General features: G+C 38.6%; 2 protein-coding genes, 1 long non-coding RNA gene and 1 other non-coding gene across 6 annotated transcripts in view; 2 read left to right on the top strand and 2 right to left on the bottom strand.

The window, feature by feature from the left end:
* Positions 1-7,692, top strand: part of LOC140696449 (uncharacterized) — a 71,764-nt gene extending 64,072 nt beyond the window's left edge. Inside the window, exons 2-5 of one of the 2 annotated variants that reach the window (XR_012072801.1) lie at positions 2,428-2,545; positions 2,860-3,011; positions 3,597-3,718; positions 7,559-7,692. This is a non-coding gene — a long non-coding RNA (uncharacterized lncRNA). Of the gene's footprint in view, positions 1-2,427; positions 2,546-2,859; positions 3,012-3,596; positions 3,719-6,024; positions 6,409-7,558 lie in introns of those variants that run through there. The other variant, XR_012072800.1, reaches the window with a different exon arrangement.
* Positions 9-17,086, bottom strand: TMEM237 (transmembrane protein 237). 2 transcript variants are annotated; one of them, XM_031678120.2, is made up of 13 exons: positions 16,954-17,086; positions 14,940-14,971; positions 14,322-14,332; positions 13,328-13,384; positions 10,991-11,128; positions 8,372-8,492; positions 7,438-7,595; positions 6,063-6,186; positions 5,579-5,770; positions 4,418-4,491; positions 3,694-3,787; positions 2,418-2,539; positions 9-629 (listed from the first exon to the last, which is right to left on the bottom strand). In XM_031678120.2, exons 1-13 carry the CDS (start codon positions 16,993-16,995, stop codon positions 568-570), a joined length of 1,227 nt encoding a protein of 408 aa, XP_031533980.2. In that variant the 5' UTR covers positions 16,996-17,086; the 3' UTR covers positions 9-567. The 2 variants fall into 2 exon arrangements, with proteins under 2 accessions (XP_031533980.2, XP_006205247.2); XM_006205185.4 differs by lacking the exon at positions 16,954-17,086 and adding an exon at positions 16,199-16,753.
* Positions 17,087-18,116: 1,030 nt separating this feature from the next.
* Positions 18,117-27,873, bottom strand: part of MPP4 (MAGUK p55 scaffold protein 4) — a 34,151-nt gene continuing 24,394 nt past the window's right edge. Inside the window, exons 16-21 of the mRNA XM_006205186.4 lie at positions 26,276-26,446; positions 24,960-25,040; positions 21,874-21,967; positions 21,373-21,481; positions 20,239-20,373; positions 18,117-18,430 (exon numbers count right to left, since the gene is read on the bottom strand). Coding sequence (XP_006205248.2) covers positions 18,239-18,430; positions 20,239-20,373; positions 21,373-21,481; positions 21,874-21,967; positions 24,960-25,040; positions 26,276-26,446 — 782 coding nt within the window. The 3' untranslated portion in view covers positions 18,117-18,238. The remainder of the gene's footprint in view (positions 18,431-20,238; positions 20,374-21,372; positions 21,482-21,873; positions 21,968-24,959; positions 25,041-26,275; positions 26,447-27,873) is intronic.
* LOC116280756 (U6 spliceosomal RNA) lies at positions 19,348-19,449 on the top strand. Its single transcript, XR_004190236.2, has one exon. It is a non-coding gene; the product is annotated as a U6 spliceosomal RNA (small nuclear RNA).

Here is a 27,873-nt window from a genome sequence, read left to right as displayed (position 1 = left end):
AACAAAAGTTACATGTCATTTTTATTAGCCATAAAGCATCTTTAAAGCTGCATAACATTACATTTATACTTACTACATGATATACAACCACTGGGCCAATTTCAGAAAAGACAAATTTCATATTTCAATTTATTCAGTAAGGAGACATTAAATAAATAATGAAGATCTTTTCCCCCCTTCTTCCCTATTCCCTAAATTTATGTTGAAACCTGATATATATTTCATAACACTAAAGTTATGGCTTTTAAAAAAAACACTGTATTAGTGCTTTTAAAGATAATGATTATAAATGAAACTAACTTGAGAAAACAGGAAAAAACACTTTCACCTGCTGGTTCCTAGTTCATTATCTTTGTCATTAAGACAATAACGCTATAGAAAATCATGTTTGGGTATAAATTACAGATATAGTTTTAACATTTTCCATAATCTTGAGAAATTTTTCAGTATTATGTAATCAAAAAATCAATTCCAAATACATCTGTACATAGCTTATAAAAATACGTTTAAAAACCAGAATGGAAAAAGTTCTAAATACTGGGTCATTCTTCTGAAGGTGAGTTGGCACTATGAAGAGGCTTTGATTCCTTTATCGGGGTAGTCTTCCAAATCAGAGGAGAACATCAGCTCTGGGAGAGAAGATGAACAAATCACACTCAAAGTAGTTTCCCAGTATCTCAAAAAGAGTTGTGCAGCTGAGTTATAAGCAGTCTCTTAAAATACTGATACAATACATGGTAATAGAAAGCCCTCGAGTACAAGTGTAAGAGTTACTGATACTGAAATCTGATTTAAAAGGTGAGCTAGTGACAAATGTACAAGGTTTGCATTCTGAAATGTACAAGTTTTGAATGTACTGTCAACCCCCCCAAAATAAAACAGACACAGTGGAGAAAATATAGTTACTCTTACCAGGAAATTTAAATCATTTAGAGAATCCAGGATCATTAAACAGCTAAGATGTCTAATTCTATAGTGATCATGAAAACTTAAAATGTAAGAGAGAGATGTAGAGGAGGACCTGGAACTAACATGAGGTGTGTGTGAAATTATCTGTGTAATTTCTGCCAGCAGATAATCTAGTGCACTTATTTGGAGATCATTATGAAAGGATATCTTAAATAATTTATGTTACCACATTTAATCACCACGACAACCCTAAAAGCAAGTACTATCATTCTCATTTTATATTTACTTTTTTTTATCCACATGGAAATGTTATTTGACTCACATGGCCCTAAAAGAGAGCAGGATTCTGTAAATATTTAGTAAGTAACATACACTTTCTGATACAGACTGAATACTATACTAGCCAGCTAGGTGCACTTCAATCCCAACCACAGTGCAGAATGTTACTCGTTGACATTTCTACATTTAAACTATTACCTAGCATAGACACATAATTTATTAAAATCCCAAGAAATATAAAAAGAGAAAACCTTAGGAACCTAATAGAATAAAGTACCCTGATGTATTAGGTAAAAAAATCTCTGAATGACTAAAAACTATACTGAGTGAAAGAAAAACAGTGAAATACATAAAGCCTAAAAAGATTTTTTTAACATTTAAATATATCAAAAGGAATAATTAGTGAAACATCATGAGAAAAGGTACATTCATGAATGTAAATACATAATACAATTACATTTTTCTGTCTTGGTTTTTACAAATGGAAATGTTGGAAAGATTCTCAGTTCCAAGACTTCTGAGACATAGGTTGTAATCAGTTGATCAAACTGCAGTTAAATGCTCAGGATGTTTAACAAATCAGTAATAAAGTAATAACCAAAGTCCAGGAAATATCAGAGTCAATGGCAAAATCGTGGAACACCTGCCCAGGAAATACCACTTACAATACAAATACTAAGCGTCCCTAAAGCAGTGCTGAAGGTCAAGGAGTTTGCTCGTGTGATTCTCCTCCTTCAGGTGTTCCGAGCAGGGTCTGGGGGCTAGAGATTAGTAAATCTCACTTCACCCTGGGCACGGTGAAGGTAGGATTACTAAACACTTCATTAGACAATGAAGGGTTAAGAATTTGTGCCAAGTAGAGGAAGAGGTAAGAATAAATTGAATATGTGTCTAATAAAGGCTAATACATGAAGTGTGATTTCAAATTAAGAGATCTTTGATCAGAAAGAGACTCAGAGAAGTGAAGAGGGTTCCAAGAGAAGAACTACCTCCAAAATATGCAGAAGGACCACAGAAGCCCCTCGATAAGTACTTCGAGGCTCCAGCTCTCCCACACATTCCTCCCTGCTTCTCTTAACGTCCTGTTTCACTACTTTATTGTTACTCTTCTTGTGTTATTTTATTTTAAATATACCTTTGTTATTGGACTATTATAAGCTCTACTCATTAAAATAAGATTTATAAAGTCATTATAGAAGTTTCATGATACATTATTTTTTCTTTAATACCTTCACTAAGATCCATGCCTGGCCTGTAAGACAAAAATAGCCAAGATAATCCAACCAGAAGGGTCACCACCAGATTCACCACAATCCATGGCTGGAGAACCTGTTCCTCAATTCCTTCTGCCCTAAAGGTACAGAAATAATAATTAGAAATGTCTTCATTTTGGCCCATATATCCAAATACATCTATTTTATAAACTTAAAAAAAAAGTAGCAGGTTCCTCATCTAGAGGAGTAACAAGCATAAAATAAAACTTCTGCTATCAAATACACCATATACACCACGAGAACAAAGGCACAAAGGTTACTAAATTCTAAACAGATTTGCTTTGTACACTATTGTGAATAGAAATTCAGTGTTGCTAAAAGATTTCAAAAGTTTCCCTTCCAACTACTGTAGTGCTACTTGTCAATCTTTTCTTTCTCTCTTTACCTCATGCCCCAGCCACTTTCTCAAAAAAGAATGCCCCTCTGAGTTCTGTGAACTGGAACCTCAGCCGTCCTGTCACCCTCATGCTTGGCCACCGATCTGCGGAGGCTGGCTGTCCCTGGTCTGCTTTCCTTCTAGCACCGCTTGGTTTTCTGACTCCATCTCAGGTACCCACTCCCATCACTATTCTGGGGTGTTGGGCTCCCTGATTGTGGGTAACGGGGTAGGTAGAGCTCCTCCAGTTCATATGTAATGGTTTATTTTAAAGCCATAACTTGAGATTTTCTCTCTTTTTTTCAAATTGAAGTATAGTTGGTTTACAATGCTGCGTTAATTTCTGGTGTACAGCATAGTGATTTAGTTATGCATATATATTTTTTCCTTTTCATATTCTTTTTCATTATAGGCTATTACAAGGTAGTGAATATAGTTCCCTATGCTATATAATAGGACCCTGCTGTTTATCTATTTTATTTACAGTAGTTAGTATCCGCAAAGCCCGAACTCCCAATTTATCCCTCCCTAACCCATTCCCGCACCCCCACCCCATAATCACAGTTTGTTTTCTATGTCTGTGAGTCTGTTTTGTAAATAAGTTCATAACTTGAGATTTAAAAAGCAGATTTATAAAAAGCAGACATTTCATTAAAAATGCAGGAGTAAATAACAATAGTTACCCATTAACCAATGGAATAGGGCTTTTTTTTGCTATAATTTTGAAAATGAAAAAGGACCTTCATTATTACTTATAGATGAAAAGAAGTAAAAGAGAGGATAAGGACAGTATCATTACTCCCACTGCTGCTGTTATTACCATCAACAGTGACGAATGCTACTGTGAATTCTTACCAGAGGCTGCCGTTAACAGAAGAAGGTGTGTAAAGGTGGATTCTGTCACTTGTCATTTGCTGACTCAGAGATAATATAAGAGCAGTAAAGTACACTGAGAAAAAGACAAATGAATTACTAATAATGTATTTTTAACAACCCAGTTTATTTTTTATTTACAGACTAAGGTCAAAAATAATCTGTACTTTGGGGAATGATGATACAAAAGTATTTCACTTGGTCAATCTCAATAGGCTGGATAGTCTTACATTATTTTTTAAGAATACAGGTAAAGAAGGGTCTTTTGATATGCTTACTATTTCATCATTAGACTGACAAGAGTCTAGATCTTTTAAGAAATTAAATGATTTACTCAAGGTCCTAAAATTAGTTTTATTAATATTCTCATAATTAGAACAAAATTTATTGCAAATTATCAAAAACATATAAAATAGTATTTGTTACTGAAATGCTATATCAGCTTAATCTGTATAATATCAAGTAGAAAACACAAAAGTTAATTATTAAGCAATACAGATAGCAAACTTTTAAAAGTTATTTAGATAACCTCTATTGAAAAATAATTCTAACAAAAGTATGCCTACCATGTTTTTTAATTAAAAATTCCACTGAATATCTATAAGTAATATTTATAAGTAGCAATAACATGTAATCATTTTAAAGATAAATTTATACTTTTCCTGATCCAAAGTTACACAGTTATCAAATTAGACTATTTACTTACAGAAAGATGCTAAAGCTGTTGGATCCAGGGCAAGAAAATTTCTGATTGCTACTGATGTTTTAGCAAAGTCGATCCTAGAAAATATAAAAGCCTCCCATCACAGTGTAACTGTACACTTCTTACAAAACTGCGCTCTCTGGACTATATTTTCTTCCTTCTCTATTTTAATGCTATCATATATATTGTCGATTACTGAGCTTTAGCTACAGTTTATTCTTAATACTAAATACTTAATACACAAGAAAGAATCTTATTTACAAAGGCCACATAAAACATTTAACTAGAAGACTATTGTAGCCACCATTCCTTTAGAGTTAAAAAGGAACAATTTAAACTTGACCTGCAAATTTCATCAGATTCTACCTCATCCTATTACCCATATCATTACGTTATAAGTTGTTTTTCTTAACAGGTTGAATTGTGTTCCCAAAAAGATATATTGAACTTCTAGACCCTGTGAACGTGACCTTATTTGGAAACAGGGTCTTTGCAGATGTGATCAAGTTCAGATGAGACCATTACAATGGGCCCTAATCCAGTATGACTGGTGTCCTTATAACAAAAGACACAGACCCAGAGACACACAGGAAGACTGTCATGTGACAACAGAGGCAGAGATGGGAGTAAAGCATATACAAGCCAAGGAACACCAAGGATTGCCAGCAACCACTGGAAGCCAGGGGAGAGGCACGGAATAAACTCTCCCTTGGAGCCCTGCAAAACCAAATCGACCTTGCTGACACCTTGATCTTAGAGTTCTAGACTCCAGAACTGTGAGAGAATAAATTCTTGTTTCAAGCCACTGAGTTTACAGTACTTTATCACAGCAGCCCTAGGAAACTAGCACAGTACCCAGAGTCCTGTCTATACCTGATCCAGTTCATTTGGAAGATATCTGGGACTTTTCGAGTTGATTATATCTGGGTGAAATTCTCGACTTAGAGTTGATGCAGAAAGGCTTAAGACTTTGGGGAATGTTTTCATCCACAGCAGCCCCATCTCCCCCAAAAAGTACAGAAACAGAATGGCTTTTTTAAAAAGTCAAAATAGTATTAAATCCTATCATTCTATTTTGAAAACATCATAGTTAGTCAGGGACACATTTTGCTCAACACTTCCTCCTGAAGAAAAGTTAGAGGGATCTGCAGTCACAAGTCTTACCTGTCAAAAGCCGAAATTGTACTCAGAGCCAAAAGCAAGTAGAGAAGACTCTGGAATGGATATGCTAAGGTCTTGTATTGTTGCAGAAGGTTTGAGAGGTTAGAAAGCTGATCTCCTGCTAGAACATATATCACAACAATATTCCACACAGCACAGCCAGCCAAGAAGCCGTGAGAAAAGAGACCGATCATCCTGAATGGAAAAGGGTTTCATCATTATGCGTGCATTACTAAAGTGAAAAGCTAAATACTCTTTAAAGCTCTTCACATATAAGAATAAAACTCAAGACTTCACAAAAAGTAAAAACAAGCTTTTCTTTTTACTACACTGATAGGCAGATCATTTAACTCTAATTGAAAGCTTAAAAAAATATACCCACCCACCATTTCAAGTTTCCAATTTTGTTAAGAGTATTGAACAATCAACACTTTTTTTTTTTTTCACAGAACACTTGTTTTAAGAAAAGCCCAACAAAAAAAGCCACCTGAAAGCACGGTGCACTGACAATGCAACATCTCTAGTCGTCCAGGAAGGCTTCACATCCATGGACACATCTATCTTTTCTGTGGTCTTTATCAGCTCTGAACGATCAGCAGCCTGGAATCGCCCTAAGGACACAAAGCACAATTACAAACAACTAGCAAGGGGGGACTCTGGTGGTCTTTTTTATTATTCCACACTTCAGAACCCAAAGACTGAGACTGAAATTTTGCTGTTTTCCTATGTAAAAATTATCCCTGATTCAGTCCCTGTTTCAGAAAGCTCTTTTCTTTTGGTTGCTAAAACATATTATTTTTTAATCTTTAAGAAAAATAAACAATGTCCATGTACTTTCTCCTCAATCCAAAATAGATACTAAAGTAACAGTCTTAGAAATCAATCACATTTAATGAAATACAATAGTGAACCTCCAACTCAGAACAAAGTCTAGAAACCTTTAACATGACATAGTCTAAAAAAATCCTAATTTATAGACTTTAAAAATATTAAAGTTTAAATTTCAACACTATAAATGTATGTCAATATTTGAAAACACTTTAAATGTCTTAAGAAAAGATGCCAGTGTGCACAGCACAGTGTTCTGTGATGACAGAAGAGAAATGGGCTGTTTCATACACTTCACTTAAGAACATTCCCATGCAAAGTATCAGGTCAAGTGCCAGCACTGCAACACTGGGAGCAGAGCTTTATGCTTTTACTGCTGGTGAGGAGGCGCCTTCTCATTTAACTACCGATCCGCAAATGGACCTCAGGAAGCAGAAAAGTTTCCACTTCAATTATTCCAGCCAAAGCTGGCTGTTAGATATTTTGGAGAAGGAAAGACAAAGATGCGATACCTAACTTTCCCAAAGAAAAGGCAACTTCTGGGCAGACAACTGGTAACTTTTATGGTCCGTTACTCTAGTGGGGAGATTTCTATGATAAGGGAAGCAAGAATATAAATGAGGATTGAAAATAGACGGAAGTAAATTAAGTGGCCTTATGGTATACTAATAAAAGCCCTTAACCAGAAGTCATGAAACCTTAGCTGAGTTCCAGTTCTGCACTAATCAACCGCCAGACCCTGGGTAAGTCAGCCTCTCTGGTTTCTCACTGGCCAACAACTCCAAGATTCCACAGGTGGGCTCTTAAGGAATCAGAGTTCTAAAACAATTTACATAAAATCTAAATTGTAAACTTTAAGGCCTAATCTTTCTACTCTCACGAATAACAATGTGATGATTAGCTTTCTGTACAAATTTGTATCCATATTTTTGTATATTTACTTAGTTTAGATTTCCAGAAGTATAATTTCTAGGTCAAGGGTTATCCCTGCATGATTCTTAAAGAACATGTTCCCAAACAAGGAACTACTTAACGGCTTTTTTCCACAAACACTTTGCCCACAGGCTGGCTACCGCCAGTGGGCGCAGTGAACACAGACTGCTGTTCTGGACTGCTCTGCTCATCAGTGATGATGTCTTCATCTTCCACCCCTAGCTCATTGGCGTAATGTAATTCTGCTGGCCGCGTTTTCCTGTAATCCGAGAGAAGATAAGAAAAATGAATGATTATTGACTTTTTACAGACCCAAATAAAGAGATACCTGTGAGTCTAATGGAAAGAGCCCTGGACTTGGAGTCAAGAAATTTGTTTTTTACTCAAATGGATCCATTATTAACTGCTATGTATAGCAAGTCATCTATATTTCTGTGGGCCTCAGCTTTCTCATCTGAAAAATGAAGTGACAACTAGATTTGTCAGATTCTTCACAGATTCTTCACATAATTCTTAAAATTATGTGATTCTATATAGATACTGATCACTACTTGTAGGGTCATTTCCAAATACAAACAACAGTGTTATAAAACTTCCAGTGTACTTCTTTAAAGCATGCCATTCTATTTTATCTGAGACTTAATTTCCTATGCTAAAATGGACATTTTTATTTACTGCTAAAGTAATCATAAGTTGAATTCTGTTAACATGAGAAAATAAATAGCCTATTTTATTAATACAACCTTTAATTTTTAGTATCTTTTACATGTATTTTTTCTACTTATATAAAATCTTCTATTTGTGTTTCTCTTTTTTAGAGACAGCGCTTATAATTTTTAATTTAAATACAATATTTTACTTTTCTCAGTGGTTTACTCTTTCCAAATTTATCCTTAGATTGGTTTAATTGATATTTTTGTAATATTCCTTATCCTAGAGATATACAACCACAAGTATTTGATAAGACTTAGAAGCTACCAAATTAAGCATCAGAGTACCTCTGGAGAAGATTTAGGAGGACAAATAAATTCTTACTTTGTCTTCCTCCGAGGTTTTTGAATAACTGGCTCCTCAGCTGGCTCCACGTTGATACCATTTTCATTTGGTAGTAACGATGGACTAGATGTCGTCTTCTGGGTAAAGGTGGTCTCCAATTCTGAAGATAAGGTAGATTAAATTTTCAAATTACTACAGTGTAAAAAGAAAAGTAATGTACAAGACTTCTGTAAAATAACAGAACTCTAAGAATTTTAATTGGCCTCCAAATTTTTAATCACCTTACAAAATTTTTAATTTTTTAAATTTTATACCTCTAAAACACTTAACAGAAAACTTGAAATTGCAATGCCAAACAATATGGAAAAAAATTAAGTAATCCAACACCCAGGGTATGTCAAGAGATCTCCAAGATTACCTCCAGGTTCTGTGATTCACTCAAAGGACTCACAGGACTTAGAAGTCATTACACTCACCGTTATGGTTTATTACAGAGGAAAGACATAAAGCAAAATCTGCAAAAGGAAAAAGCTTTGGAGCGTGAAGCCAAGTCTGAAAGAAACCAGGTACAAGCTTCCAATGGTCCTCTATCAATGGAGTCACACAGAATGTGCTAATTCCTCCAGCAACAAGTGGTGACAACACACGTGGGGCTCTCCCTTCCCGGGAAGCTCATCAGACACTCAGCGCCCAGGGTTTTTTATTGAGGGCTGATCACACAGGCACCCTATAGTGAGTGCATAACAAAATTCCAGACTCCCAGAAGGAAAGCAGGTGTTCAGCATAAATCATACTGTGTGCACCCTTATAATTTAGAGAAAGTTTTCTATCAGATGCCAGTCAAGAGGCACCCTTACAAGTGGGCCTTTCCAAGGAGAGCAGTCTCAGTCCCACTGTCTTAACTCTCTCTTGCACACAAGGTATTAAGTTCAAGTGAGTCAGTGGAGCCTTCTAGCCCACTAGCAACTCTTCCTACCTCGAAATACAGACAATGGTTCCTGGAATGCCCTCCTAGATTCTATTTTAAAAAACATATTACAGCCTAGGCTGGAAATATACTAGAAGCAGTAGAATCCACCACAGTCGTTCTGAACAAAACAAAACTCAAGATCCTGCTATCTTCTAAGAGGGCAACGAATTAGTCAGGAAATTATTTTGTAAAAAATTATTCATAGGGGTTGATGTTAACAGGAGAGAGCCAATCTCTCACTCCTAGTTCTGTACTTTATTTTACTCTAACAATACCTGCTGTCTTTTTTCTAATTATTATAAAAACTATATACACATAATATATGAAAATTAGTAAAGTATAAATGAAGAAAGAAAATTTTTTTAAATCCTCCCTAATTCTTCCTCCTAAAACAACTACCACTGTTATTACTTTGCTATATTCCTCTAATCTTTTTACTATATGTGTTTGTACATACGTATGCTCTGGATTGAATTGTGTCTCCCCAAAAGATATGTTCAAGTCCTAACCCCCGATACTGTCAATGAGATTTTAGAAATAGGGGCTCTGCAGATGTAATCAAGTTAAGATGAGGTCATGCTGCATTAGGATGGGCTCTAAATCCAATGACTGGTATCCTTATAAAAAGTGAAACCTGGACACAGAAACACAGGGAAAATTTGAAGACAAAGGCACAGAATGAGTTATGCTATCACAAGCCAAAGGTGCCAAGGATTGCCAACAACTAGAAGGTAGAAGAGGCCAAGATGGATTCTTTCCTAGAGCCTTCAGAGGGAGCTTGGCTCCACAGATACCTTGATTTTGAACTTCTATCCTCCAGAAATGTCAGAGACTAAATTTCTGTTGTTTTAAGTCAACCACTTTATGGTAATCTGTTATGGCAGCCCTAGGACATTAATAGAACATATTTTACAAAAATGGGATCCTTTGATACATTCTATTTTATAATCTTTGTTCTTAACAATATATCCCTGATGGTTTTCCAGGTTACTATTTCACTTTAACAGTCCTTTTAATGGGTGCTTGGTTTCTATTAAATGGATAAAACATGGTTTGTTTAGCTAGTATCACATTGTTAAATACTTGGTTATTCTCAGTTTCTACTCTTATGCTGCAGTTAGCATCCTTTAATTACTACAGCTATTGTAGTTACTTCTATTCCTAGAGGCTCCTGCAGGCTATGTCAATTTATACTTTCTATCAGCAGTGTACTAGTGTCTGTACCCAATTCTCGTCAATTCTTTCATATCTAACAGTTTTGGATTTTATAATTTTTAAAAGCACCGTCAATTTGATAAGCAAAATAAATGATATAATATTGTTTACCTTGTGAATAGTGCCTGGCGCACAGCAAGACAAAAAATGTTGGCTGTCGTTTCATTATATTATTGTTAATATAGAATTTATCCTTTCTCCAGTAATTTCAATGTCCATTTCATAATATACTACATTTGCATACATACCCAGATCTAAGCTTTGTGTTTTGGTTCTAAATTTGTACCCCTTCTCTCATAATCTGTACACGTAACGATGAAAAGAGATCCTCTAAAGTATTCTTGACTTAACCCATTGGAGTTACTCTAGTGATTAAAAATTTTAAGCAAAAAAGAAAAAATGGGATATGGATGGGGAAAACTAGGAACAGACAGGTTTTTAATCACACCTCCCCAGTCACAATCTGTACGTACCAAGAGAGAGCCTCGGCTTCCTCTGTCTCTTTTGAACTGGAGCTTCTGGATGTTCTACAGGTTCTTTAGCTGGTGGCTCACTGCCCTCAGATGGCTTATGAATGGCCGTCTGAGCGAGACCTTCTAAAGAAGTGCTAGCTACAGAAAAACAGTGGGAAAAAATGGGATAACCTGAGCAGAGATGACTGAGTCTTAAAAACATGGGGGAAAAGGGAACTGGAATGTTTCCTCTGCAACAACCCCTTCTCTTCCAGAATTAACTGTGCCCCAAATCTTGATTTCCTTCCTCCTCACCTGTAACTTCAGGCTTTAAGCTGAGAAAAGAAATAAATGAGGGGACAAGGAAGACTGAGGAAGAAAAAAAAAACCAGGGGGCTAGGAAGAAGAACAAAAGGAGAGGAAGCAGAAAACTGCTTAAGACTTTCAAAAAGGTGAAACAATGGAAACTGTCACCATAGGAAACTGTCTTACTTGTCCTATGCCTTGAGAATGATCAGCTTCTATATAATTTACCCATCACTAATACATTAACACATGACAACGTCATCATGGGCAACTGGAGTTAACAGAACTTATCCTTCCATTTGATCATACATTTCAATGTCTCCCCTAATCAAATCTTTGAACAGATTTCAACACATTTTGGCAGATTTGAATTTTACTTAACTAAATAAAATTCCCTCACCCATTTCTTCACAAAAGAAGAAATACAAATAAATGAATAAACAAATGAAAGGATGCTTAACCTCATTAGTATTCAGAGAAATGGAAACTAAAATAAGCTGTTTTTTGCTCACTGGGTTGACAAAAAAATTTTAAAGGTTGATATTGTTCAGTGTTGTCAAGGATTTAGCAAACGTAACACTCGAACTCTGTTGGTGGCAAGAAAATAACCAAAACTCCCTTGATGGCAATTTAGCAGAAGTCAGTCATATTACTACTACACAGGTCCTCTGCCTAGTAGTTTCACTGCTAGCAATCCACCCTACAGAAAGATCTCTTCTCTCCCCCACCACCTGCTACACTATGCAGAAAACCTGCAAATTGTAGGAGTGAAAATTTTGAAATAACCCAACTGAACAAAAATTTTAATAAAAGCCTCACAATAAATCCCCTTTTTTGTCTGGAGCATTGATTTTTTTTTTCTCTTTTTTACAAGGAAAAAAAAAGCTGGTAGCTGGGATAGAGCCATACCTCCATTCCCTCAACTCTGTCTTTATTGCATCCTTCACTTGTGACCATTCTAAGTCAATATGTATGTGTCTCTGTATATCTGTGAGCAATTTTAGAGCCTAGCATTTCAGTGAGCATCTTTGTGAATCTAAGTCTCTTTGCCTCTCTTTTCTTTTTGACTGTATGTCTTTCCTGCTCTACGCTTCCATCTCCATTTCTCTCTTTTTCTCCACCCACCATCTATTCCTCCATTTGTTAGGCAATGATAAGCTAATACAAGTTTCTGACCAGGTGGAAGTTATGATCAGCTATGAGCTTTAGGAAACTCATACAGCAGTAGTGGGCAGGACCAACCGGAGCAGAAAAAATTCGAATTACAGAGCAATGTCAGAGGCTGCCCAGGTGAGAGCTCAGGTGAGAAGAGGAAAGGAGCTAAACTAACTACAGCTGTGACAGTGGAAATGAAAGGCAAAAAGAGACATAAAAGATACTATAGAAGAAGCAAGCTTGTGAGAGGCAGCAAGGAGGTGACTTTGAGGTTTCCAGCCTTAGTCACTGGGAGAGTGAGGGTCCATTAACATAAATTTTAAGTGACAAGTAAAACTTGACTTCTTGTTGAAAGTGATAATAAATTCTGGACATGCTCGGTCTGAGTTACTGACAGAACATCCTGGATTATTAGTGAATAACTAGGATAAAAAGCAGTCCATAGAACTTGGTCATTTTTGGAGCTTTAATACCAGGATGATAATGGCCCTGCCTTCAGATTCATGCTCTAATGTAGAGATTCTCTGGCTGAAATGAGGGATCCAAGAACCCTGTGCCTCTAAATCCAGTATCCTGTTCAAGGGTCTGGAACCAATCACCAACTTATATTACCTACAGATAAAAGACCTCAAAGAGTCAAAGAATGCTGCAGAAGTAAGATTTGGGGTGGCACAGCTCTTTATAACATGAATGCTTCAGACATTCTTCAGGCTACCCCACTGCCTTATCCCTCACTACCACCAAGAATCCCACTGCTTCAAAGTGAACTTGATTCCATCCTCAACACAGCATGACGTGGAAATGCAGGAGTCTTGCCTCTCCCTGATCGGTGATGTTTACCACGCTTGAGGTCCTGGAAAAACTTGTGATCCCACAGGACAAAGAACAACTTCTTACCTAGTGTGGTTTTTGTTCTGGGCTTCCTTTTCTTAGGACGACTAAGTGGAATATCATCTATAAAACAGAAAGAACAACAGAAAAGGCTGCCTAAAAGTCAATGCAGGGAACAGTCCAAAGGGAACTTTTAGTAGGGAAGACCTTTCCCTCTCTTCCCCAGGTCCAGCCAACTTCTATACGTTAGGGGAAGAAGGCAAGAAGTTGACAAAGTCAAAGAGAGCCCACAGTGTGGTACTAGTAGCTCCCTGCTGGTCAGTAATGTTAGAAACTGACAGAAAGTGGGCTCGCCAAATACTCATCTGATCCCCTACATTTCCTAGCCCCCTTACACTCAGGTGGCTTATGACTGGTTCTGGCCAATAGGTGTTATGTGTCTGGCCAGAAGTGTTATGTGTCATCTGGAGGCCAAAAGCTTGAAAGAGCTAGTGAGTTACCCTCCAGCTTTCTCTTCCGTTGCTGTGGCAACTGAGGAGGCCTCATGTTAAGATGGCAGAAACAAAAGAATCAGTAAAAAAAAAAAAAAAAAAAAAAAATGGTAGAACCACAGCAGCGAAGTAGCCTGAATCACTAGATGATTAGTAAAGAGATAGTGAAAGGTAACTATCCTGGACTGTTGCTACAGTGGACTTTGCATTAACCAGAAAAACCCTGTATGATATTAAGTCGTATTAACAGGGATTAGTGTGACATAATCCAGTCTATCCTGATGAAATGAGGCAAAGGAAGATGCAGTCCCTGTTATGAAACCATAAACTAGCCAACAGTAATGATCTGGGGACTCAATTCAGGGATGAGCACTTTTATATCTGTAAGGTCAAACAGCAACCATCATTTTTAAATGGCAGTCACAAGAGATTATTATGATTTTTAAAAAGCCCATAGCATTATAAAGTATACTATTCAGATTCAATTTTAAGAGAAAATTAAGGAATCTAACTTTCAAACACCAAATACTGTATTTAGAAAGTTTTACATTAACAGTGAATTAACTCACCTCGATTAGCACTTTACATGACACCGACCAAATTTAATCAGGACAAAGACAAAAAGAGAAATTGTATTAATTAGAAATCTATTATATTGTCAGACTGAAAATTGACTTAAGTCCTTAGAAATTTAAAATAAAATTAGCTTTCACACAAAGTCAGCTAGTTTACAAACCTAGCTTATTATTTATAAGTCATAAGCTGTTAGATAAGATTCCTAACAAAATAACCCCAATATATTCTGAACCTACATATACATATTCTCTACTGTCTATTAATAAAGTGGATTAAACAGATTAAGAACTCTTACTTTGTCACTGATTAAAATCAGCTTAAACTCTGAGGAAACTATTCTAGCAAACAAAAGAGGATCAGAATTCTGGATAAACAAGGAACCAAAACATGCAGAATGGATCCATTATCCTACCATGTGGACACTTGGTCTTTGAAATCGAACATTTAATTATAACTGTTACCTTAATGATTCAAGGATTTTTCACCTTTAAACTTTTAGGAAGCCTTTTCTGAATTATTATAGTTGTGTAATGGTACTAGTCAATTTTTTTCACTTTATTCATTTTGCATTTTTAAAACTCAGTAATAAAATTACTGTAAAGTATTTTTACCTTGGCACAGGTGGAAGGGCTCGTGGAGGACGCTACCAGGATGGGGAAAAGAAAAAGAAAACAGCTTGTAAATACAAGTCGTAGAGCATCTTTACTTCATGGATTTCAAATGTTTGATAACCCTGTTCCTCAAGTGAAACCCAGGAGGTAATGATGGGAATCAGATGGACAATTTTAAATTTGTTCTATCATTTCTAAATTTCATATAAAATTCCTTCCTACCTATATTCCCTATCCTCTACAGGCCAGGCCCTGTTCTAAGCATTATGGATACATTAATGAACAAAACAGAGAAATCCTTGCTTTTATGGAACTTACATTCTAGTAGTTAAATATTAGAATATTAAAAATATATATATAATCATGTGTATTATTATATATTTATATATATATATGTATATATACCATGGCTATAAAATAGAAATATAAATAAATGAGGGAGAGTGAGAAGTGCTACTTTAGTTAGGAAAAGTCTCTCTATGAGCTGAGACCTGGAAAAGAAAAGAGCAAAAAGGGGGCAAATATAAAGGCTTTTGAGAAGACTAGGCTTAGAGAGTTCCAGATAAAAGATCAGTAAGAATGGAGCAAGTTACCAAGGCATGAGCAGATTAATTAGGAAAACCAAGGTAAGGAGCCTAGATTTTGTTTTAATTCAATGGGAAGGCAATGGAGGTTTTAAGCCATACAGTAACATTTTTTAAAAACATACTCTGAATACAGCCTTAAGAACGCAATTTAGGGCAGAAAGAATTTGTTTAAAACGTAGAAATGTTACTTTACAGGAACAAGAAAAGTGTAGTTCAGAGAAATTACAGTTAAGTAGCATTCTGGAAGCTTTCAAAATAAAATACTAACAGAAATGCCTAGAAATGAGTTTAATGTTCGAAATACCTCAAGCTGCTTGCAGAGGACATTGATTTAAAAGGGATAAATTTTAAACACTCTTGTAGTTTGTTCCACAGCTGTCCCACTTAGTTATCCATTCACTCAAAAAGTGTATTAATACAAATGGTACAAGATTAGGACAAGGCCGGCGGTCTTAACACCATCCAGTAGTCAAAATTCAACTGGAAAAGATAGTTACATGAAAGCGCTATTGTTCTAAAGATGCTACGGACCGCGTTCTAGGCCAACTACTCAGTTCACTTATTTTAAAAGTCTCGCAAAAATGACATGTCATCCATCCAGAAAGCCAACCTCCACACTCCTCAAAAGTAGGACAGCTCAACTGAACTCACAAGTATCTAAGGCTCGCTTACCACCTGCTTCTTCCCCATTCAGTGTAAAGCGGACTCCCGGCGGCCGCCGGCTCCCAGGCGCTAGCGGCTCACACCCGGCGGGGGTTCACACCGGCCCGCCCCGCCGCGCGCGCAGGCGCAATGCGTCATCGGGCTGCGCTGCACAGGCCGCTCCCGCCCGCAGCCTCCTCCCAGTGGGACCCAGGGGTAGCAGGGGATTTGGTCTGGCCTTTCCAGCCTGCAGGAAAGTGGGCGTTGGAGTCGGGGCTGACGTGTCCCGTCAGCTGGAGGAGAGACGCCGGCGGGCGCGGGGCGGCAATCACGATTTTTCAAATGGTTTCCCTAGTGGTTGCGGTGATTTGTTCCAGGGACGTGAGAAAAGACGAGGATTAAAAGTCCCCTCTGACAAACGGCGATCTCTTTCCTGGGCGGCTAAATGCCCTCCGGGAGGAGTCGATAGGAAGGGCCTCGCTGGTAGCCTCGGAACCCGCAGAAGCCGGGGCCGCAGAGGAGGGAAGTGTCGTCATGGCAACAGGCGCACGCAGGCCCCCGGAAACTCACGCCTGGCTCCTCGGCCCGTTCCTGCTGTTCCGGTCCGGCCTTGGGAGAAACTTCCAGCCCCCACCCCAACCCTACCCTGTGAGCGCCCAAGGGGCCGATGCGCGCGCTCCGGGAGCTGGGCTCCCGGGTTCTGATCCCCGGCGCTTCGGCGTCCACCCCGCCCCAGACGTAGCGGCTGCGTTAGAGCAGCGGCCGGCGCGCCCCTCACCGCTCACCGGATGGTCCTCCTCCACCCGAAGTCCCGAGTCGGCCCTCATGGCCCTGTCCCCGCGGGGCTTCCTCGGCGCAACCGCCGCCTGCCCGAGCCTAGTTCCCCGCGACGCCGCGGCCTCCGGGACCTGCGGGAGGCTGGGGCTTCCCGGCGCCTGTCTAGGCCGCCGCCCCGGGGCCGGGTCTCCGCCCGCCTTCGCTTTGCCAAGATCCTCGATGCCTGGCGTCAGTCAGAGACGCACGCGTTTAGCCACCAGGCCCAGCGTTTAGGTTCGGGAGTGTGGGTGTGGGTGTGGGTGTATACAGGCAATTCTCAGATTTTCTCCAGTTGCTTACTCTCCATCCAAGGAGCACCACCAAAAAAAAAAAAAAAAAAAAAAAAAATCAAATCCGGGCTCACATAAGTGTTTAAAATGACTTAATTCTCTTTGTTTTGTTTCGTTGGATTTCTTAGAAAAATAATACTACAGATACTTTGAAGCTTACGCTCAATTTGTTTTACAGTTAAGGGAGAGCAGAGAGATGGCGTGCATCTGGAGAAAGTTAGGGAATGATGTAGAAGAGGAACAGATCAGGGGCAGGAAGGGCGCCTGGGTTAGGGAAGAAAGAAAAACAAGACTTCCTGGACTAACATCCTCATCCCTTGGTTTTCTCACATATTGGTCTCTAGCACTAAAATCTATTGCTCTTTCCCAATTTAGGCATAAATGTAGATATTGGCTTTGGGGAAAATTAATGATTGTTACAGTTCTGATCAAAAGAATCATTTTTCCTCGTAGCCTAATGTGTAACATGACGATAACAGTGCTGTTTCTGATGTTAGATATGAAATGTGTGTATTAACCCTTCTTTCTTGCAGAGTTAGTCAAGTGGGCACTTTATGTAAAACCCATATTCATAAAACAAGTTTCACAAGGTAAATACAGTTTCTGAAAGTAAATACTAATTTTATTTCGGAAAGCTCTTTTAATCTGAATCATACAAAGACTATATGAAATTATGAAAAGTTCTCATAGTCAGGGGCCTTAACATTATTCATATTCCTACCAATTGCTAAATATGAGGTAAAGGAAAACATTTTTTTCTAAAAGCCGAAAAGCCAAACTCTACATAACCATGCAATACACTTTTTTTTTCAAATAAGATTAATTAACAAACTGCAGCACTTTTGAAGTTGCACGTATTATAATAGGGCAAATACAATACTGCTGTTTTAGATTACAGCTGTTTTGCCAGCTCTCTGTAACAGGTGAACATTCTTAAAACTCCACTATTAAACAGAAGGCCTCCTTAAGACTCAGTATCAGAGGAAACCCATGTTGCTGGTACCCACTGAGGCTCTTCCTGAGCCTTCTGAACTGCAGACAACAGCTGGGCACGTGCATCTTGCAGGTTGTCGTTCACAATCACATGATCAAAAAACTGACCAAACTGAGTCTCCATTTTTTGGGCTAAATCCTCCATCTCTTGTAGATCTTCATCCTTTAGGAGAAATAGAAAAACATGCATAGCACCAACTTAAAGAGATGAATAGACTTAATATGCAGTTTGTTACGCTATTACGTTCCGTTGTATGGCTATTTATAAAAACAATTAGGTCATATCGATGTCTTCGATTCTAAACCACAAAACTTATGTTCCTATCGTTAGTCTTACTTAATGTCTCCCAGGTCATGTTTTTTCCAAAATTGAGTAATAGTTTGTAGACAGACCAATCCTCTCAGCCTCCAAATTGGACTTAAATTATATTCTATTATGATAACACTTGAAACTTTCAAACCATATACAGTATAAAACCAAAGAAATTTTGCCAATTGTATATAAATAAAACTTAAATTTCAAGTGAACATTAATCTGATAAGAATGACATCATTTTGCAGATACAAAATGGCCACTTTGACAATGAGGATGGTATGACCTGGTTCTTTGAAATCAGGTATATAATTAAATTACTGTTTGCTTCACGATGACCGAATTCACCTATTGTCTATTTCTACTACTGTGAAAAGTTCATTTAGTCGAGGTCATTTAGCCTTCAGTTAGCACTAATACATTAAATTCATTGCTGTTATTTTCTTATTTGTCCACATTAATTAAAATAGTACAACTTGTTGCCAATGCAATCATAAACACAAATATAAATGCAGGCACTGAGATCTTGTGGTAGTGCTTCTTTAAAAGGTGACCATACACATGATCCAGAAACAATTTTGTTAATTTGTTTAGATTGCCATAGAAATGAGAACAGAATTTTAAATGCCCATAAGATTCAGAGAATATATCCATAGACTCCACACCGTCTGAAATGCAAACTGGAGAATCAAACTTTCATACAGTAATCATTGAAAAAGTAATGAAGATAAAAATAAGAGATAAAAGATAATATAAAAATACCCCATGGTCACTTCAGCAGCTCATATACTACAATTGGAACAGTGTAGAGATTAGCATGGCCCCTGTGTAAGGATGACATGTAAATGTGTGTAGCAGTCCATATGTTTAATTTCAGTTTTGCAAGATGAAAAAGTTCTGGAGATCCGTTTCACAATATAAATAGGCTTAACACTACTGAACTGTATACTTAAAATGGTTAAGATGGTAAGTTTTGTGTTTTCTGTTATATGTTTTTTTTTTTTACCACACACAAAAATAAGAGAATGTAATATCTTGATCTAGGTAATGGTTACCTGGGTGCATACACATGTAAAAAATTCAGTGAGCTGTACACTTAAGATTTATACACCTTGCTGAATGTATGTTTGACTTAAAATATTTAAAGTGGATTTAATGGGGGGGGTGGGAATATATATATGGGGAAAAAATCACCTAGGAAGAGTTCACTGATTAATCCCACCTGGCTTGGCCCCTCTATTTTTTTACCAAAATCATTAATAAGCATTTTTGTGTTTTTAATATATATACTTGGATATTTCATATTACAGATGAGATAATTGGAGCATTTTTAATGTAAACTCAAATGCTTTTATAAAATAAATAACCCATTTTAAATACATACACCCAATTTTTGTGTGTCTTTGCAAATTGGGGGCCTTTTTTTAAAACTAGACCCAGAAAGAGGAGAAAGAAAATAAAAGTAGCATCATAATAGGTATTAAATTTTATTTTAACATATATAAATGTCCAGTAAAAAGGATAAATCATAAGGGCATTATTCATTAGAAACAAAAATTATATTCCTTAACATAGAGATGCTGTGGAAACAGTACAGTGATTTTTTGACTGGGAAAAAAAGAAAAAAAACACTTTCATCCTTTTCCTCTGTATCTTACCTTGAACTTCATGTCCACAAAGTAGTCTGTAATGATCTTGGCATTTTTCCGAGATCGCTTCATACAACTCATGCTAGATGGCTTTATAAATATGACATAAGGCTTCAGTTCATGGGTTCGAGCCACTTGAATACCCTAAACAGAAAAATTAAGTGCACATTTAATATCAGAACTCCTAGTGGCCAAAACACCTCTTTTGGAAGAGTATTAGACTGACAGATCTAAAAACAGAAGTCCTAATTTCCTAGAGTCAACCTGAATGTTCTCGAAATTTCTAAGACCAGAAATTAGTGGTTATTTTTAGCCAGAGTATACTCTCATGGGCTCCCAAGTCCTAAAAAACATTTTAATAATTAAGAGATGGAGCTCTAGAATCAAAACTAAGTTCAAATCCTGGCTCTTCCTTTTACTAGCCATTGACACCCTTATTGAAATCTAAGAACAGGATCCTATACAGGATCTCATAGGGAGAGACAAAGACAGCCTCTCAAGGCTGATCAGCTCTGTTTCACCCTCCTTCCCTTTTTTCTTGCCATTGTCTCACATTGGCTGCTACTGACATCTTCACACTGACCACCAGCTTCGATCCAAATAAGATCAGTAAGAACAAATCTTGTCCCCCGATTCTCTTTAGCACACAAGATATATCTTTAAATGACTACAGAAAACACAAAGAAAATACAAGGATTATAAAAATTTGGACTACACATTGTATGTTCCTTATCTTTCCTTAACTCACTCACACCTGCCCTATTCCACATATGGTCTCAGGAAGGCAGCTAGCGATACAATAACATAGGAACTTTACCTCCTTGGGTAAAGCAACATATTCCCTCCACAAGAAGTTACCTTCATGCCTTTTGATCAAGGTCAAAGCAAGATTCTCAGTTTTCTCTATGGCTACCCACTTCTATTTTTGTGTCTGAGCGTCTAGATTGTTCCCCCCAACTAAAGACAAGATATTCACAATTGATCTTTCATTTAAGGTCCTGGTCCTTAGATAAGGGAAGTGGTCTCATCTTTAAAAGGCTAACAGAATAAAGTGTCTCAACTACAACCTACAGCACGTACACAAAACGGACGACATGCACTCATTACTTTGGGGAGGTGGGAAATTTTCCACCACAGACCTACCTGAGGCTCTAAGTCCATGACACAGATCTTTCCTCCATCGAGGACTGCTTGAACAGCATCCACACTGGTGCCGTACAGGTGGCCTTTGTACTCACCATACTCAAGCATCCTGCAAGGGTGGGATGAAGAAAACAAGAACTCTTTCTACGAATAAAAGATTATTAGTAATAACATGAACATAAACTCCAAGAGAAGAGAATAAAATAAGTGGATCTTGCTAGCGTGAAAGGAATTAGTGGATATTGGACAGGAAAAAAATATATATATTAGGAGACTTAGGTCTTAACTACTTCAAATTCTCTAATAATTCATAACAATTCTGTTCTCTCTCCAAATTCAAAACATTGGTGTATCGGTATATCAATATCCATTCCCTTGCTTAATTTTTCAGAAACAAAAAGAAATTACCTCAGAAGTTTTGGACAATGCATAAAAATAAGGAATCTATTTTGAATGTAAAACAACCAGAAAGGAGAATCAGATTCTGAACGTCCAGCTTACCTATGACTGTACATAAGGCTTTCAAACGTTTCCTTCGACACATAGTGATACTCACGGCCATCCATTTCATAACTCTTTTTGGAACGAGTAGTATCTATCAAAAAAGAGCATTTTTAAAAGGCTTTACAATCTTCAAAATGTTTTGATTTATTACCAGTTTGCATTTGGATAAAGATGTCTAATCAAAATAAATAAATGAATGCATAAACAAATGGATAAATGACTAAAAATGCTGGAACCAAAAGGACGGAGACTCAATTGGTGATAAGGAAGTCGACATTCTCATATCAAAATCAGTTAATCTATTAACTTTTGTTAAATGCTCACGGTGTAGACTAGACAAGAAGGTATTGTGTATTAAGCCAGGATAGGGAGGCCCTAAAGGAACTCCTGCTATTACTTCAAAACAAGAAGTAGTGAACTACATGTGAGCCCTAAGATGCCTAAAGGCCCCAGGTAGAAAAACCAGCAATATCTTATGTTTATATAGTACATTTCCCAGGCTCTCATTTCATCCCTTATATTCCTAGCTAGGTGAAATGTTATTATCCATGGTGTACTGATAAGTAACTGAAGATTTTAGAGAGTAACTAACTTGATCACATTCAGAAGGTGAATGAAAAGCAAAGTTAAAAACAAGAACCTAGGTGTCCTGATTCCTCCTAATGTCTTCTACTAAAGCAGCCTATCTCAGATATGAAATGGAGAAAGCCCACGACCATCTGCTGTCTTGCCCAGATGCATTAACATCCAAGTAAGACGGTGATTAGTTTCAGGGATCTCCCGAAAGGAAAGATTGGTGGAGTCTGGATTCAGTCTGATTCTTTGATATGGTTACTTTGACTATAGATTCTTCAACTTAAATAGTACCTGGTGTAGAACACAGGAGTTCATTGAATACCTACAAGTGATTCATTGTCTGCTCAGCCATTTCTTCAGCTAACGTCTACTGAGTGTTTATGTCCCAGCTGTCATGTTAGGTTTGTAGAAAGACACAGTTCCAACTCTAAGTCCTGTATATACTGCAAAGCTACTAGTCCCTTAACCTGCCTTTCATCAAATTCTCTTTATTCAGGAAAAAAATTGTGTATTCACATTTGAAAAAGTTTAAGAATGAAATTTTTAAAATTAAAAATTAAAAGATACTTGAAAAAATATAATGAAATAGGTCAATGCCTGATGATATCAACACATGGAAACGACCAAGTAGGAACTTGAAATAGGCCCTAAGTGATAAAAGGAGTTATAGACATTCAAGAAGCTCAAGAAGAAAATGTTATCTGGGGGTCATTTTTGTTTTATCTTTATTCAAGCCTCTCTAGATCCTTAGAATTCCTATAGTTATGTTACTTCTCTTATAACTTTGTACTGAAAAAAATTCTACTAAACATAATTCTCAGATGATAGTAAATTATGTTAATGTAAACCTAAGATGACCCTTTCTCCTTGACTTCTGTTGGACTGTATTTTATATGGTAGGTGAAAGTCTGTGGACTGGTACATAATTTCAGTGTAAAACTGTTCACTCAACTTAAAAAGCAAAATATGGGCCACATTTTCTCTCTTTGAATGATGGCTATCCATACTCCTTACAATTTTCCTATGTTCTATGGGCATTTTATTTTTATCCAGATTATTAAAAAAAGGTGGTTGCTTTTCTAGTTTTTGTTTTCGAGATTAATTCCCATTCTGACATATGTAAACGGTTCTCAGAAAGGACAACCTGTGGCATGTGATCATAAAGCAACTTCATTTGTTTGTTTTCCTGGGCCCTGGAGGAAAATCTAGCATTTCCTGTGACTCTCCTGATGACTCTTAGGTTTATTTTAAAAGTTCATTATCACTCATAGCAAAAACTCAGTATCAATCTAATCGTTAAAATTCCATTCCCATGTAATAATTGAAATTATGAACTTCATTTATATTTTTGGCTTCTTCTCCCCACATCTGGCTCAGACTTGCTACACCCAGCAAAGCCTGCAGTCAGAGAAGCCAGAGGTCAGGAAAAGGAGTTTGATTCATTTCTTCTCCTTCCTTTCACTGCATTTCTACTGCTCCTCCTGCAGTTTTATAACTCTCCACGGCTAGTGTGCAGAGAGGGGAGAGACCAGCAGGGCAGGAAAATTCTTACTTAATTGATGCTGATGCTGGCTGCGTTGGCTCCTTTTAAAACTAGCCGATATTTAAATCTGACTCTTTACCTCCTAGAGGATGTAGTGGGTTATTTTGCAAACCCTACCACCACCACCTCTGGGTATCTCAAATCCATCTCTAGCCCACCGAGTCATTTGTGAATTCTTCCCCACTCTCAGGTATCTGGGCATTTGCTTTTGACCTCCTTTTACTGAAGCTTCCTCTTGGGCAGGAACCAAGATAGCCCCAGGCTGACTTCCTCTCCCATTATCCATCCAGATCTGGTCCTTGGAAAAAATCACAGCCCTTTTGCTGTAACAGACTCTAAAAGGGCAGCTACCTCCCCAAATACAGCCATTGGCCTCTTCCTCTAAGCTCTCATCCTTTAGATTTTTCAGACATAATTCTGACACCAGGTTTCTGTGTCACCCAAACAGCAAGGAACACATAGTATGCTCTTTAAGTTCTTTCCCTAAGTTCCTCTCTCTTGTCCTGAAGTGAAGGGGAAGCGCCTACACCCACACGCTCCTCCCACCATGGATGGTCTAATACTTAATAGATTTATATAAAATTATACATGCATATATTAAAATTTTTAAATAAATAAAATGAAGCATTTAAAGAGCCAGGTACACTGCTGGGAAGATAGTAAGTACTGAATGAATGTTAGATAGTATTGCTAAATATTTAGTTTTCCTTAAAGGTTATCTATATGATTGCTAAGAAGTGGGGGGAAAAAAGAGAAAACTTTTAAAAGCCTAGCTGACTATATGCTAGTAAATCAATTTTCTCTATTAAAATAAATGTAGTTAAAAATATTGAGGACTCTCTTGTGTTTTATATTTTTACATCAAAGATGGTAGAACATAGTTAAGCTTGAGATCAGTACATCTGCGGAGGCAAAGAAAGTTTTACCAAAACATGAACATCTATGAAAGCAAAAATAAACGTACGCGGCACAGCACTTTGGAAACGGTTAGGATCAAGTTCAATAAGTTGTCTTCTCAGTTCATTTACTCCAACACCAGAAGGTCCTAAACACAAAACGTCACATGCAGAAATTATTAGAGGTGGATAAATATAGTTATGTGGTGAAATCATCATTTCAGTCCTTCTGTTGAAGACAACACTTGAGAGCACGTGTCTTTAGGGAAATAACATAGCTTCCATTCTCATAAATTATAACAACCCCAGAGAATTCAGGGATTTTCCTGGTGACCCGTGGAGTAACCCACACTTCTTCAACATCCAGAAATGAGACAAAGAATTGCAGAAGCCTGTCACTTGAGCACACTTTGTCTAATATTGGATGCTGTGAAAATTCTCTGGTCTCATTTCAGATCATTTGAGACAAGTTGCCTTTTCTCTTCCAATGAAGCTTCAGTCACATCATAGCCCAGAAATCAGCCTCCACAATTACAGAATTCAGGGGCACATTTCTTGACAGATGGAGTCAACACCACCATGTGCAGCTGGAGGCAGGGCAGACGTTGTGGGCAGAGGACTACGCAGTACACAAGCCCATGCTTAGGATACTGTGCTTGGCTTAATGCTCTTCTTTTGCTGCATTCTTAATTATTTTTGAATAAGGGGCTTTTGCATTTTTATTTTGCCCTGCAGCCTGCAAAGTCTGTATTTGGCCCTGGCTGTAAGGCATGTTGTTCTACCCTAAAGAGACCTTCCTTGATCACAGCTGGGATACAGAGAAGACAGCATTAAGAGGTAGGTTCCCACTGCTGCGGAAACCAGCTTTGCAGAGATCTTGGTCACAAAGCAGGTCGTCCCAGCACTTAATTTGCCCTGTTCTTTAGCATCAAAGATACAGTCGAGAAGACTTTCAGACGCTTTTCTATAGGAGATGGTTACAAATTTCTTAGGAAAATGAATCTAGGATTTTTATTTCTAATATAGACTGATGATTCAGGCTAGGGGAACACTCATCTATGCTTATGGAACAAATTCTAAACCGGAGCGGGTGGGCGGGGGGTGTGGGGGTGTGTGTGAAATCTCAGTTATAACCTCATCATGTTATATCTTGTTATTATACTGGTTCATATACAGCATGGCATACCGCATTCAACTGTAGATAATGAAAGCACGATCAATAACGTTTTATTTATAAACACATGAAAATTAGGCTTTATTATATTTTAAAAGGTGTTTATACGGAGGCCGCTAAAGAGCCCTGCTTTTACCACTGCTCCCAGCGCAAGACTGAATCCAGAAGGAGACCTGCGCTATGGAGGAGCCACTGCCTGCGGGGACCTACCCACGAGCACGACGAGACGGTGCTTGTCCTCAGGGCGTCGCTGGTACCGCACCACCTCCTCGTACGGGGCACCCACCGCGCCGAGGCCGCCGCTGGCGCCGCACGCCTTGGCGCGCAGCTGGCTGAGGTGGGACTTGCGGCGACAGAGGCGCATGCTGCGGCGGAACCCGGCTGCGAGGGTGGAAAGGCACAGATCGTGAGCTCCAGGGCAGGGGGATCGCCTCCTGCTGCACACCTGACGGAGCATGCGGTGACTGTGATCCAGAAGTGTGCTTTTGTACCTGTCTGTCTGAAGGTGGAAGATCGGAAGCAATATAAAAGGAAAACAGCAGAATGCCCCCAACGCTAGCTCCACGTTGCGTGCAGCGCCCCCTGTGTGCCCGGCATTGGACCCTGCGCTGGGGATATCATAGTCAACTAAACCAAGTCCATTTCCTCGTGAAATTTACGTTGTATGGGGGAGGAGAAATCAAAAATAAGTGCTTAGAAGAAGGGTAAGCGGATAGAGAGTGACGGGATGCTTTTTTAGGTGAGTGGATCAGAGCATCTCTGAAAAGCTGATGTTGAGTAGGGGTCTGAATGAAGTAATGGAGCCCGGTGAGGCGGCATCTGCGGGGAAGCGCAATCCAGGCGGAGGGAACAGCAACGCAAAGGTGCAGAGAAAGGACCGTGTCTGGCGTGCTTGAGGAAGAGCAAGGAGGCCCGTACAGCTGCGGGGCAGTAAGCGGTAGGGAGAGTGGTAGGAAATGGGGCTGGAGAGGAAGCCGGGATGTCACACAGAGACTCAGTCAAGTGCAGGATGTGGTCAAAGTGGGATGGGACGGCACTGGACGGTGGAGAGTTGGGTGTGACATGATTTGATTTCTGAAGAATTTCTGGTTGCTGTGGGGAGGGTATAAGCGGTAGGGACAGTGTCGGCTCAGGGGAGGGCAGTTAGGAGGTACCGCAGTGTCTCGGGTGAGGGAGGACAGCGGCTTGGGCCAGGGTGCAAACAGTGGAGCAGGCTTATTACTCACATTTCCCAGATGGATAGACTAAGACATGAATAGGTTAGGTGGTTGCCCAGAAGTGGGTGGTGATTTTTGGTAGAGCTGGACACCTTAGCCATGATTTCTGAACTCCTAGAACTCTGCTTTATCTGCCTACTGAATCACAGGGCTTTTTTTCAGAGCTGTTTCCAGGTCCTCTCAGAAGACAGAGTTAGGAACTCCCTCCCTCCCTCTCTCTATGCACATTTACATTGCTTGTATATGTATACGTTGAACATCGTGAGTTCACACCAATACCTCCAATGCCAATTCATCACCACAGTTTTTATGCTAGCCTTCTCCCTTTCCATATGCACAACTCCTCTCTCTGAGTGGAAATCTGGCTCTTATTCTCCTCAATATGTCTACTTATTGTATCAATCAAAAGCACCTGTGCCAGATGGGGGATGCACAGTCTCAGCAGCCTTGCAGAAAGCTCCAGCCTACGGTGGATGAAGAGGGTGTCTTTGTAGAGGCTGTGAAGTATCAGGGCCCAGGTGATGACAGCTGCCCTGCTCACTTCACTCTGGCTCCAACACCTGCTCCCGGCTGCATCACCCTGCAGAGATG

Source organism: Vicugna pacos, chromosome 5 (genome assembly GCF_048564905.1).
Source record: "Vicugna pacos chromosome 5, VicPac4, whole genome shotgun sequence".
In the NCBI taxonomy this organism is placed as follows: Eukaryota; Metazoa; Chordata; class Mammalia; order Artiodactyla; family Camelidae; genus Vicugna; species Vicugna pacos.
This window is presented reverse-complemented; position numbering and strand designations above follow the sequence as displayed.